Consider the following 13,537-nt stretch of genomic DNA (forward strand, 5'->3'; position numbering starts at 1 on the left):
CAGCAGTGCTTAAAGTGGGAGAAAGGTTTGGTGATGCTTTCCCCAGTTAAGATAATTCTAAGAAAGCACTAGGATAATTTGTATAGGCACTTAATCTGTTGTCATTCATGGCATCCCCCGTCCATGCTTTCACGCTACAATTTCAACATTTAAATTACATTTAGTCTTTCCAAATATCTCAGGAGGAGGAAGTGCCCCTGGGCCCGCTCTACGGGCGCCTTTGTTACGTACCCAATAGGACCAAGTAATATAGTTTGCCAAAGAGGAATAGAGATGGCAGCACCAGACGTGTAAGATTAAGAATTAACATAATATATGTGAATAACTTTATAAATAAGAACAAAGCAAATTTGAAACATGAAAAACAATAGAATGTATTATAAGAAGACAAAGAATAAATATAAAAGAAATAAATTAATGTATATACTCGATAAATCAAACTAGTGATCATATGTAAATTGACAGGAAACTAAAGAAAAATCACCGATACAAATTTGTGTCAACAGATCTTGAATCAGTATCAGTGGTTTCACTTCTTTAGTTTTCCGGTGTATTTACATATGAGCACCAATAAAATTTATTAAGTATTTACGTTACTTTATTGTTTTTATATCTTTTCTTCATCCTCTTATAATGGATTCTATTGTTGTTCATTTTCCAAATTACTCTGCGCTTATTTATACTGCCATTCGCGTATCTCGTGTTAATCTTCAATCTTGCACACCTTGCGTGCCATCCCTATTCCACCTCGGCAAACAGTTTACATGAGTTGGTCCCATTGGGTACGTAATACCTTTGGTTCAAGATGAGAGCTATCTCACATGTGCTGAAAAGGCAGGGGAGGAGTGTAGGGCTTTTCCTTGTTTTGAGATTTAAAATTGAAATCAAGAATGTCATGAAATATAGTAAGCTTAGTAATAATTCGGTGCCATTTCTTATTGAAATTAAGAATTTTATGTACATTTTCTAATCAATTTTTCTTCTGCATTTTAATGTCTAGGCCTCAGGTTTCGTAGATAATCTACCTAAGCTACAATATAGTTTCCTGGTAGCAGTGGCGTGCCCAGGATTTTCGGAAGGGAGGGGTTACGTATACTTTTTCTTGGTAGTCAGCCCTCATCTTGTCATATTTTCCTACCTGTGACGTTCCTTATTTAGTAATACTGGGTCAAAGGGGGGTTATAACCCCCCATCAACCCCCCTTAGGCACGCCACTACCTGGTAGGTACCTATGTAAGCTACAAACCAATTTGGTTGTCAGCAGTATAAATTATCTATGTAGATACCTATGTAAGCTACAAATCAATGTAAACATTGTATAGACTAAATTGACAAAGCAATATTTAAACAATTTTCATGGAAACCATTGTCAAGCATAAATAGAAATAATAAGAATATGAGAAATGTAAACTGGAATAGCTGTAAAAATGGGAATTCTGATATGGAGATAATGTGGTACTCATGTGGCATGACGTCCCTGTTTTAATAATCCAAAGCTATTTTTTTATTATTTTAACTTGATACCTACATTAAAAAAATCAAGTCACCTAATCTACTGATAATTAGCTGTTTAGTGAATGTGTGGTCTCACTCCAGATAAAATTAATGACGTTTCTTACCGTGCAAGAACTAGCCTTTGGAATGGACTCTTCTTGGACAATTCAGACTGAGCCGAAAGCATGATGGCGGCGAGATGTAAACATGAAAACTGTCCTTCTGGCACCAAACAGGAAAAGACAAAATCTGTTCGTTATAAGGAGGAGGAACTTTCCTTTTGTCACGTATCATAACTCAGCAACCATTCAATTCGTCCACAGATGCAAATCGGAAAGGAAGCGAAGGCGTATTGTCGACCATAATAGAGCGTGACCCTGGTGTCAAAAAGAGCAAGGAATTTGCAAACAACTGATTTGCAAAACCGCGATAGATTGAGGGAACTTTTGTGGAGTGCAGTTATCTAGTTTGAACATCTCGGAAAAGCCTTATCTTTTTCTCTGAGGTGATATGGAAATTTCACAAGGATCATGACAGCGGGGGAAATTGCACGGCTACCAGCTATTTTCAACGTTCAGCAGTCCGCCACACTGTCACTGCTCTTCTGATGGCAATGATAAAAGTTCCTTACCATTCGTTACCTGTCATAATGTGTTGAGAGAGAAGCCCACACATTTTTTTTTCTGAATGACAGCAGGATATTTAGTTATGTGTTACTTCCTAAACCTCTTTATTTTGACATTGTTCGCTTTTGCTTGTAATAAAGGTGTCCCAAAAGAAACGCAGGATTTAATTTAAGAAAACATTTTATATATGTATATATTAGTTTGCAAAGTTATTACATTATTTGAAAGGGTAAACTTTGCCATTAAATGTAGAACAGGATATCTGTCAAATGTTCTCCACGACGCATTTGACACTTGAAATCTTTTGACAAAATTCTGAATCATTTTTTCACATAACTGCGGCTCAATGCCATCGATAACTCCTCGAATTTCTGCTTTCAATTCAGTAATCGTTCTTATTTTCGCAGCATAAACTTTCGACTTAATGAATCCCCAGAGAAAAAAAATTGCACGATGAGAGGTCGTACAGTTGTTTCATTTGAGGCACTTCTACCGAAAATGTCAATTAATTTAATTTACCAGTCTCCGTACTTGTAATGAGTTTTAACGATCGTCAGTCGCTTCTCCGTCGTGTAGCGCTCCATATTGACTAACCGCAATGTTTTTACAACATGTGACTTCACAGAATGCTACCATCCTTGCGGGAAAAAAAATAGTGCACAACTTAAATCCTGCGTTAATTTTGGGACACCCTTTATCATATTGTAAGTACAGTAAATGCTATTATCTTACGTTCATCGTCTCACTATTATTATCTATAAAAGCTTTTATACCATTATGACTATTGACTGTAGTAATAAAATAATTGTGTCTATATTTGGGAACCTTGTAAGCAAGAGCTCTCATTAAATGGTAACTAAAAACAGAATTCTTTTAAAAAAATTAAATTAAAATGTATTCAAATGCATGGAAACTTTTAGGTGGGCAGTGTCCCCCAGGGCCCTTTTAACGACTCCCCTGTGTCCGAAACTCTCGATCTTGCTCGAGATTCTGAATGTACGAAATGTTATACATAATTATTTTAACTGCTCATGCAGACATACCAAGCAGATATCTACATCTTTCTTTTCGTAACAGTAAAGTAATTAAATAACGACAGCTGCGAACCTGTTCAGCGTGGTTGCATACTTTAGATAAATATTCTATTTCAGGAGGGTTCGTAGTGTTGAAACCTGGCGTCAAACGAGAGAACGTTATTGAGGAAAACTGCTTCATATAGTGATATGTATACGATGTGAATATTATATTATGCTGTTTATTCTATATATTAGACTGTATGTTGATATACTAGCGACAACGAAACTGCTGTTTATAAATCGATACTAAACAGAGTCCGAGAACCTCCTCACACACAAGCCGAGACTTCTCTTATTGTAAGTGTGAAATTAACACTCCCACCTCTTAAAAATAACACAAAACATGTCAGTATGATATCATCGCGTGCAAAGAGAGTTGAACGTGGTTCAACAATGGCAGAAAAGGCCCCACTCTCATTGTTGGTGAAAAAGTAAAGACACGAAGTATGATGAAATTGAGGGGGAAACATTGCAGATTCGTACAACACAGAAGAGGTTCCAACTCCATTGTTGCACATGGAGGCTCCTGTGGAATGTCGTAAGTTTCAACACACAACCTCGAACTGACATAATTCTCCAACCGGTAGGGATTAATACAATGAAACGTGATCCCTACAGAGAGATCCAGTTTTTCTCCCCCACTAGGTTCAACGTACGAAACCAACGACTCCTACGTGCACCGGGGACCTAACAAGGACCAATAGGAGATCCGGCCATATATGCGGTTTCTATTTGTGTTCGCATCTTATACCTTTCCTGGCAAGCGTGATACGTGGCTTTCATTCCTGAAAAGGTCAGTCATACCAACGAAGAGGGATTAGTGCACTCACGGCTTGATTTGGGTGGAAACTCGTTCTAAAAGTGATTTTGGGTCACTCAACAGAATGTCCTGATAAAACTGACCATTGAGCAACCAGTGGACGACCCAGGAATTTTCTAAAAAAGGGGAGGGGTGCTATATTTTACCGTATAAAGTTCTATAATACAATGCTAGACGGTATCACGGTAAGTCCAAATCGACATTTTTTCATCTACGCAGCAAGTTACTTCAACATTTTAATCTTAATATGTTCAATAATAATTAATTTTGTATATTGCACAATGAATTTAGGTCATTAACATGAACATTTGGAAGGGGGGTCAAGGGGGGTGGCACGACCCCCTCTAGCATAAACATATTACGCACACATGTATATTTCATTTCAGTCACAGTAATTTATGTTAATTATTGGAAGGGTGTTGCAGGAACATGAAAACATCTGAAGAAGTGTCTTTAGAGGGGGCAACGCTATTATGGGGGGATATGCCTAGTTTGCTCCTTGCCTGGAAAAATAACCTTTCTTGCTTCTTCCTGGGAAAAATTCCGCCGACGTCCATACTATTCTCTGCTTCCATATGTGATATTGGTAATGTAGTAATATACCTCGAATTATAATTATTTTTGGATTTGATTTAATATTCAATATTAAATATATTGCATCTTGTGTAGTCTACAATGCAGTTTTTCAGTGTTGCATGAAATATTTTTTAAAATCGATTTATTGTACTTCGCTTTTCTGCCACTTTTGGCTAATCACGAAGATGAGGATGAAAGGTGATAACTGATAAGATGAAATGAATGAAGAGACAAACAAACATGGACAGCACACAACTCAAGCCGCATGGAGATTCAGACGCCAGAGCCTCGTTAGTTTAAAAGAGATTGACATTTGGGTGTATTCACGCCTTACACCTCTGCATGAAGGATCAAGTGTTCACAACGGTGAAATAAACTATCTGTTATGTTGCGAGGAGTCAAAGTGAACAGTTTTTAACCCCCATCCACACTCTTCACAGACAATGCACTGTTGTGAATTATGGGAAAGTTTGATTCTATTATTGTTATTGTTTTATCCTATATTCAGAACTGGGTGTAAAAGTAAAAAAAAAAAGTAAAGTGCTCCCCTGTGCTTAGCACCACGCCATGAAGGCGTATAGGGGGTGTGGGGGTAACGCCCCACACTATATTGATCCGGTCGTGAGTGGGGTGATGTGATCAGCATCACGCCCCTGACCGCCTTTACCCCCCAGGGTCTCCCCCAGGTACCCATGTTATTCGACGCTGGGTGGGCGCCGGGGCCGCTTCCAACGTTAGAAAAGTTCAGAATTGGGTGCTTATAATAAAATGTTTTCAGCGTTTAATTAGGCACACGGATACGGATTTTTAAGTACATTTTATAATTTTATTTTGAATATATTATCTTGCAACCAGCTTGTGAAACAAAAGCAATATGTCGTTTTAAAAAATGGTCTTGCTTCCATTTCTTTAAAGCATTTAGTTGAAAATTATAGATCTAACTTATTGGAAGACCAAATCCACACTTCTGGTGATATGTTCATGACGTTAAACCAAGGTTTTTGAGTATGCAGAACAGAAATTAATGTGTGCAAGTAATTCAGAATAAAGCAAGTTCCTTCATTAGGAAATTGAAGAATAACTCTTGTCATAGAGTAAACTACTCTCTTGTCTTGGGAAAGCTGCGGAGCAAGATCGCACATAATGGCAGTGAAGGGAAGGAAGGGAGTAGGCAGAGCAATGCGCGCTGCTGCAAACGGCCGGTAGCTGCAGCCGCGTTTCTCCCTCCATACACTCACTTCCCCTCTCACGCGTTCATTGGTCGATCCATCTCAAGTCCTACTTGCGCAGAGGACTTGTTTCCGTTCGCTTGCTCCACATATTCCCAAGACAGACTGTAGGCTGATTTTCTTGCTTATACGAGTATAATGCCAATTAGGTTAAGTTCGAAGGGAAACATGAAAGGAGAAATGAAAGAAATATAAAATTATATGTTTTCGTATTTCAATTTTTTTAAAACACTTATCAAACCACAAAATTAATAGCATATGCCTTAAAATTCTTTGGACAGTGATGCTGATACGTTTATAGTTCTATGTCAGCTTCTAGAGTTGGCAACAATGATTATTGACGCGCGCGTATACTATACAGTTTGCTTCACGTAAAATTTCTTCCCTGAATGTGTGACCGCAAAGAAAACAAATGGAATGCTGTCCATCAACCCAAATAATTAAATTTCGAAACTTAATTAACAACAACAAAAAGTAGCCTTAAAGCCTGTAGAATTAGTGAATACACAGCATGCAATGCAAGATTATTTCACTCACCTTTGGTTCCTAAGCAGCTGAGGCAGAGGTCGAAGATGAGCGCGCAGACAGCGCACCCTGGCGAGCAAACCCATGACGCTTGTCTTTCAACCACTGGTCTAATCGAAGCTTCTATTTCTGACAAGAATTGCAGCCCAATAATGAACCATCAGGAGAAAAACTCTTGATAATAACAATGACAGTAACAACGATTTGGTGCAATGCGATTAACAATCATGAGAGCATATATCTGGCATTGAAGATCAACCATCCAACCGAAGATGCAAGTTTCAATGACTCGTTCGCAGGCCTGAAGAAGGAAACATAGTTGGAGAAGCTTAGTAAGTCTAGAACAATTTTAAATCTACGTTCAGGATTGCCAAAAGAATAGTCTGTTCTGGGTTTCGAAGTGTGAACTTGATAAACGAACCATAACATTCTGCGGATATAAATAACGTCACTGTACCTTCGTGATGGATTAATCTATTGTCTCAAAGCTGACAATGTGTGACACTGCCATACTCGATTTGTAGTGCTTAGGTTACGGCTGAGAGTTCAAATGCATAATCGTCGCATGCTCGTAATCTTCTCAGTATGACTGTTAAGATACGTAAGATGGTGTAGTTGCATAAACTCTACAAACCACTAACTTTAAAACATGTTTTTTCCCCTTGCAATCACCAGCGGCGATTTCACAGATGGAGACACTATATCTCACATGTTAAGTGTTCATAACTTAAGGCACACCATACTTTAACTCCTGAAAGCCAAGAAACAACACCGCTTGCAACAATGACGATGACTTTCGACAGGAATAGTGGCGTGTCTTCCCACCCCAGTCTCACACAGTAGCGACCAATGCTCTACCACTGTTCTAGTGACGTCAGAATCTTGAAGCGCGCCGTTACCTCGTTTTCTGTTATTTCCTGTGCTGTGAAAAGTCGTCAGAATCGAAAGGCTCCCTTGTAGTATAATTTCAACTTTTCCCGCCAGGTGTTAGTTCGAACGTCACCCATCTTGTTCAGCGACACGGGCGCACAATTCGAAGTAGAAGGCAGACGTCAACCACACATTATTCCACCTCTCATTTACTACTTGGAACTGACAGTGTAGCATGTGATTTCTTTTACATTTTTTCTAAATACAGTGTTATCGATAAAATGTCCCAAGTAGCAGTGAGTTTTACATCTCATTTTCAATAAACTTTGCATTTACAAAGTGCAAGTTGCAAAACGGTTGTAGTGCGTATCGCTACAGCGAGTTGAAGCGTGCACTTGCGCCTCCACCTCTTCCCTCCAAATCCACCCGTGCCTTGGATTCAGACTATAACTGTACGAATACACCGTTGAATGGAACTGTGCAATAGGCGGCAGCAACTGCAGATTCAGACATGGCTTTGAAGAGTTGCTTGCAGCTGGAAGAACCAGGATGAAGAAATTTAGGACGGGAGGAACGATGAAGAATTCGAACAAGGTGTTCCGGGTTCTAATCCTGGCCTGGGCATTCTTTGTGAGTGTGTCATCATCACTCATCCTCATCTCTGCGATTAGGCAAAAGTGGCAGAAATGTCAAGTAAAATAAACCAAATCAATTTTCTTTCCTGTCTATATTTTTCTCTTCTCCTTTTCCATCTATATTTTCCTCGTCTCCTATTCGATCTATATTTTCCTCGTCTCCTATTCGATCTATATTTTTCTCGTCTCCTTTTCCATCTATATTTTTCTCGTCTCCTTTTCCATCTATATTTTTCTCGTCTCCTTTTCCATCTATATTTTTCTCGTCTCCTTTTCCATCTATATTTTTCTCGTCTCCTTTTCCATCTATATTTTCCTCGTCTTTTATATTTTCTCCTCTCCTTTTCTATCTATTTTCTTCTCTCAGTTTCTTTTCTGCCTGCCTTCTCTAATGGGTAGAGGTGTGTCCTGAGTCCTCCCTCGCCCACCGATGGCAACGCTCCAGCATCGAAAGTATGATCGATTGCAGTCATGGCCTCCAACATGGAAGCCGTCGCCCCACTCTCACCCAAGGTCAACCAGAATGCCTTCCGCTCTTCCTGTTCCACTCGGCGAGCCTACTTCTCGCTTCCTTATCATACACTCCTTCAAGGTAGACCGGAGGATGCACCGAAAGAAAATGTCCTGCCATTGAAGTGCCTTTCGAAACGCTCGCCCTGACGGGAAAAGAAGAAGATAAACAGTTTCCATTGTGCACCGTGGAGAGTATAATCGCACGATCACTGGCCTCCACGGGCTGTTATGCAACTTGCAGGTTCTTGGCCTGCAAGTCAGGCGTAATAGAAGTGAAGGAACTCTGCTATTCAGGAAGCTGTAATCCTTGCACACGCTTTCATAAGTGTTTATGACCAATATATTACGTATGATCAGTGACGACAGCAATTACACATGTTTCTGGATTGTTCTTGAAAGAAAAGTATTATTGATATGAGTGGATTTAAAACGCTGCACAGCTCACAGGGCCAGTGTAAAATTACGTTCACAATATTTTCTGAGGGAACATATCTCGAACAAGATGAGAATCTCCCTCTAGCACCGCAGTCGAATTTTAAACCGTAGGCAAACTGATGGCGAGTGGGCGATGTAATTAGCTGCTTGCATTGTTCCCATGTTCCTGCGTTGCCAAATTGTGTGCACGGAGAGGGGGAAGCGAGAGAGAACAAATGACTGTGCATTTGGTTCGCGTGTTAGCCGGGAGCATTCTTATCTTGGTTAAGCTGTATTGTGGATTCTGCGAATCAGCGGCTCGGAATTATTGTCAAGGTTGTCAGGCTTCCCTGAATTTAGGGGGAAGTCCCTGATTTATGCAATATATGTCCCGCGTAAATCTTTCCCGGGATGTAAGATGCTCCTTATTTGATAATTACATTTTCGCCGGCTGTATCCACTGTTCTTAACGACTAGATCAACTTTTCTTTCACCGGTGACGGTGCGTTGTGGAACAGATTAATTCCGGTTCCGCTTCCGAACCACTTCCACTCAGTGGCATACCCAGGATTTTCGACAGGAGGGCATTACGCATTTTTTTTTTTTGTAATCAGCTCTCATTTTGTAACCTTTTACTGCCTTTGACGTTATCATTTTTACGAATACTGGTCCAAAGGGAGGGCAGGGGAGTGGGTTATGACCCCACCAACCCCCCTTGGGCACGTCACTGCTTCCCTTACACTATCTCTACTTTCTTCTTAGGGAGCGTGGTGCGTGAGCCCTGTTGTAAGTTCCGTTCAACAAAGACGAAACGACTGAAATTCGAAAGTTATGAATGGATGAAGATTTTCACCTGTTCTTGAAGAATAATGGTAATATATACAAAGCAGGTTGCAAATACTGCAACAAAGAATATTCAACAGCACATGGCAGTCGCAGCGATCTAGTGCAATATGATCGAAGAATGGCGTACAAAAGTAACAAAGTAACTTCTTTATTTACAGCATCTATTTGGCATTTTTTCATAAGAAACAACTCTTCTAGCATATAGGTGAAAAGGCGAATAGAAATGTTTATTAAGGCTATATTCAGTGTTTTTGTAATTTCGATCCTTATTTTCAACTTGTGGTTGCGTTTTTGTCTATTGTTATGTGAATTTATAAATGGACGCGGTCATGGCTTTTACTCATAGCATCATTATTCTTTCCAGTACCCACGACTTGTTATTGAAAATTGGCGAGTATCTTGCCATACAGATTTGAAGATTTAGTCTGAATGACTATGTGCTTCAAAATTAATGAATAACCAACCTTGATAACTTCGAAAAAGATTGGTGAAGTTCGTTAAATGCACAACGCTGTCAGTCCTAGAGAAATTTACCAGCTAATCTCAAAACTGTCCTTACCAAGAATGAAGTGCATCACTCATTTTGAGACGTTAAGAGGCGTTGGTATCTGATAGCTGCACTTGATCTGCTACTGGTGTAACATTCCGTAACAAAAAACACCTGCTGAAGTGTTACTTCTTCCACGTTTGCCGGTTCAATCGCATAAGTTTCCAGATTCCAATCCCGGCATGGGCGTTTTTTGCGAGGGTCCCTACATCAATTTAAGCCAATTGCCACTCATCACCATTGCCGCGATAAGCCAAAAGTGACAGAAAAGGGACATAAAATAACAAGAATACAAATTCTTCCCATTTTCCTCAGCTGCGAGAAACCTTTCAGACCGAAGCGTCACCTGACAGACAAGTGACACTGAAGTTTCACACCGAAGCGACAAGCGACTCATGCCGTCTAAAAGCTACCACTTCGCAAGCGCGATCAACAGACCGAGGCGACATGTGCAGGTTGTGTCACTCCGGTCTGAACGACGTCTCGGCGAGCGAGAGTGGCAAATGTTCATTTGTTTGTGGGTGCACATGTAACCTTATACTTGTCAGGGCCTTGAGTCGGTATATGTCGATTGTTTCCCGTCACAAGAGAGTTGAAAAGTTCACAAATGAAGTGAAAAAAAAAATATATCGACATTATAAAACGCTGTAGTTGTAGAATATGGTGCACTGGAACTTGAAAACGGGTGATTTTCAAACGTAGGAAAAACACTTTTAAACGTATTAAAGTTCAAGTCCTGATTCGAACGCCAGTTCTGTATCTCTGACGTAGCTCGAGAGGAAGCAGACCAGACACGTATCTTGTTTCGAGCCAGCACCGGTTTTTCTGAAGGTCGGTATTGCTGCTACAACCAACATTTCGTAGTCTTCTTCTAAGAGAACCAAAGCCAACAAGCCTAACCTAACCACCACAAATTATTTACTACCCCAAAAAGCTACCAGCCAATGGGAATCCTTGAAACGGCTTTAGCAGCAATCACTACATTCTCTGAGAAGCGCTGTCGTCACTTTTACCTGCAGTGTTTAGACATCCAATACGAACTGCGACGTTACACTCCCAAAGTCTCCACATTGTGTGAAAGAAATATCACAACACAATAACGTACCCTCGCAAAGATAACCGCAACTTCACGTTATGCAGTCTCTAAAGAAACTGAATTGGCAACATCTAATTTACTCCACGTGGACTTGACAAGTACTGTCAGTTCCTAAAACGGACGCTATTTGTGGGAATTGTTTCAGGGGGAGGATATACTGAGCTCCACGTGGACTTGACATATGGTTGTCAGAGGGAAACAGATCTTTCGGAACTTTCTTTGAAGTAAAGTGGTTTTGGAATCAACTATAACTCCATGTTAACACTAGAGAAATGTTCTTAAAAGTTCTTATCCCACTATTCGATTTTGCGAGAATAGCGTGACTTGTTCTGGTCAGCGACTCAACCGAATTCCTGTACCCGCAGCGGTAGAAATAGTGAGAAAAGGTTAAAAGGGTCTAAAATTACTAACAGACAGAAATACAGCAGCTCGCGTGACGCTTCACTATGAACAATTCATATTGAAAGAATGAATTCAATTATAGACAATAGAGTTGCACATCAGCGAGAGAGAGAGAGAGAGAGAGGGGGGGGGGATGGAGAGAGAATGATAAAAATATAGGATGAGCAAGATAAAAATATAAGAAACAAAGAGCAAGAAAGAAGAGAAAAGAAAGGAGAAAGAAATAAAGAAACAAATAAAGAAACAGAAGGAATTAAAGAAACAGAAGGAATTAAAGAAACAGAAGGAATTAAAGAAACAGAAGGAAATAAAGAAACAGAAGGAAATAAAGAAACAAAGAAAGTACGAATCAAAGAGAAAAATCAAAGAAAGAGAAAAATCAAATAGAAAGTAAAAATCAAAGAGAAAGAGAAAAATCTAAGAAAGACTGAGCTAGAAAGAGAGAGAGAGCAAGAGACAGAAAGATAAAAATTTAAGGAGATTTAAAGAAAATGACAGCGAGAGAGACAGAAGGAGAAAGGCAGAAAGAATGAATGAAATAGAAAAAGTAGAAAGAGAGAAAGCAAGAGAAATAGATAGAATTAGAGAGATAGAAAGACACAGAGAGAGAGAGGGGGGATCGAGATATACAGGGTGGCCACAAAGTCGCGTTACCCCATGTAAAGTATAATAAAAGTATATATTTGTTTCAGTTTTAGACGGTACAGTACCAGTGACGAACTGAAAGATTCTGTGAGCCGGGCTTTCACTCGTGTTAAGCCAGCATGGCTCCGCAATGTCGCACAGAACCTGGCTGAGTATTATCCCTTGCCATGAGAATGATTGTGCAGAGAGAGATTCCTTTTATAATTAATGGTTTATATCACAGAGGTGTTTAGTAAATTCATTGTCTGTTATCAATAAAAACTACTCAAAAGAACCATCGTTCATTGTGTTTGCGTATTATAGGGGTAACGGGACTTTGTGGCCACCCTGTAGATAGCAAAAGACAAACGGGAGAGAAAGACGAAATATTTCTCGCACTTTTTATTATATTTTTTGGGGAGGGACTTAAGAGACCTCAAAAAACTTCGCCCTGACGCCTTCAGTACTACACATAACTCCTCTGATGAAGGTTTTTTTTACCAGTGACCCTAAATTCTCGTAAAGAGTACGAATATTGTTATAGTTCTTCAATTACACACTTCTTATTCTTTAGAATCTGGTATGTTTATGTACAGTTAACAGAAAAATTCTACTGAAGGAGCACAAGTTACACCCTATCCTGAAAAACAACCTCGCATCGTGTATTCCTCTTGATTGTTAAACCATTACCTGGATTTTGTCAAAAAATAATATAAACTACAGTATATTAATTTTAAAGTTCGGTTCTAATTATTCTACAACAACGGCCATTTTCCCGTAACTGTACATGAAATATAGTATACGGTAGATGGGCAATGACCTAATCAACAACTCGTGTTGAGGTTAATGAAACCTTAATATTTTGTTTTACGAAACGGCAACCTTTACTTCTGACAAACAAGTTGTTGTTTGATAATTTCTCGAGTTAAACAATAATAACGTGGAGAATGAACTTCATTTGATCATTCTAAATTTAGACTTTATGACGTTTGCATACTGTGAAACTGGAGGTATCAGGTTAGGATCCCGTGTAGGATAGGGACGTGCTTGGCTTGTTTCCTCGTAGGTTTCTTTGCCCTCTTAGAATAGTGACGTCAAATGACCACGCACTTTTATCGCTTAGTAGTGCCACAATTTGCCTTGCATGTTTGTCCATTCTTGCTCAAAGTGCATAAATCAGGCTAGTGTACAAAAATTCATCCACTGGGCTTTGTCTTCAACAGAGTGTAGTTAGCAATATTGCT

The 13,537-nt window shown here is 39.5% G+C and overlaps 1 protein-coding gene across 3 annotated transcripts in view; it reads right to left on the bottom strand.

The window, feature by feature from the left end:
• The window catches only part of LOC145990983 (nocturnin-like), a 69,159-nt gene that overhangs the window by 21,344 nt on the left and 34,278 nt on the right, over window positions 1-13,537 (bottom strand). The window contains exon 2 of one of the 3 annotated variants that reach the window (XM_083126596.1): window positions 6,359-6,647. The exons of the other annotated variants lie outside the window; for them this stretch is intronic. Coding sequence (XP_082982722.1) covers window positions 6,359-6,432 — 74 coding nt within the window. The 5' untranslated portion in view covers window positions 6,433-6,647. The remainder of the gene's footprint in view (window positions 1-6,358; window positions 6,648-13,537) is intronic. 3 annotated transcript variants of the gene reach the window in all.

The sequence above is a fragment of the Lepisma saccharinum genome, chromosome 8 (assembly GCF_977018435.1).
Source record: "Lepisma saccharinum chromosome 8, izLepSacc3.1, whole genome shotgun sequence".
NCBI classification, from domain to species: Eukaryota; Metazoa; Arthropoda; class Insecta; order Zygentoma; family Lepismatidae; genus Lepisma; species Lepisma saccharinum.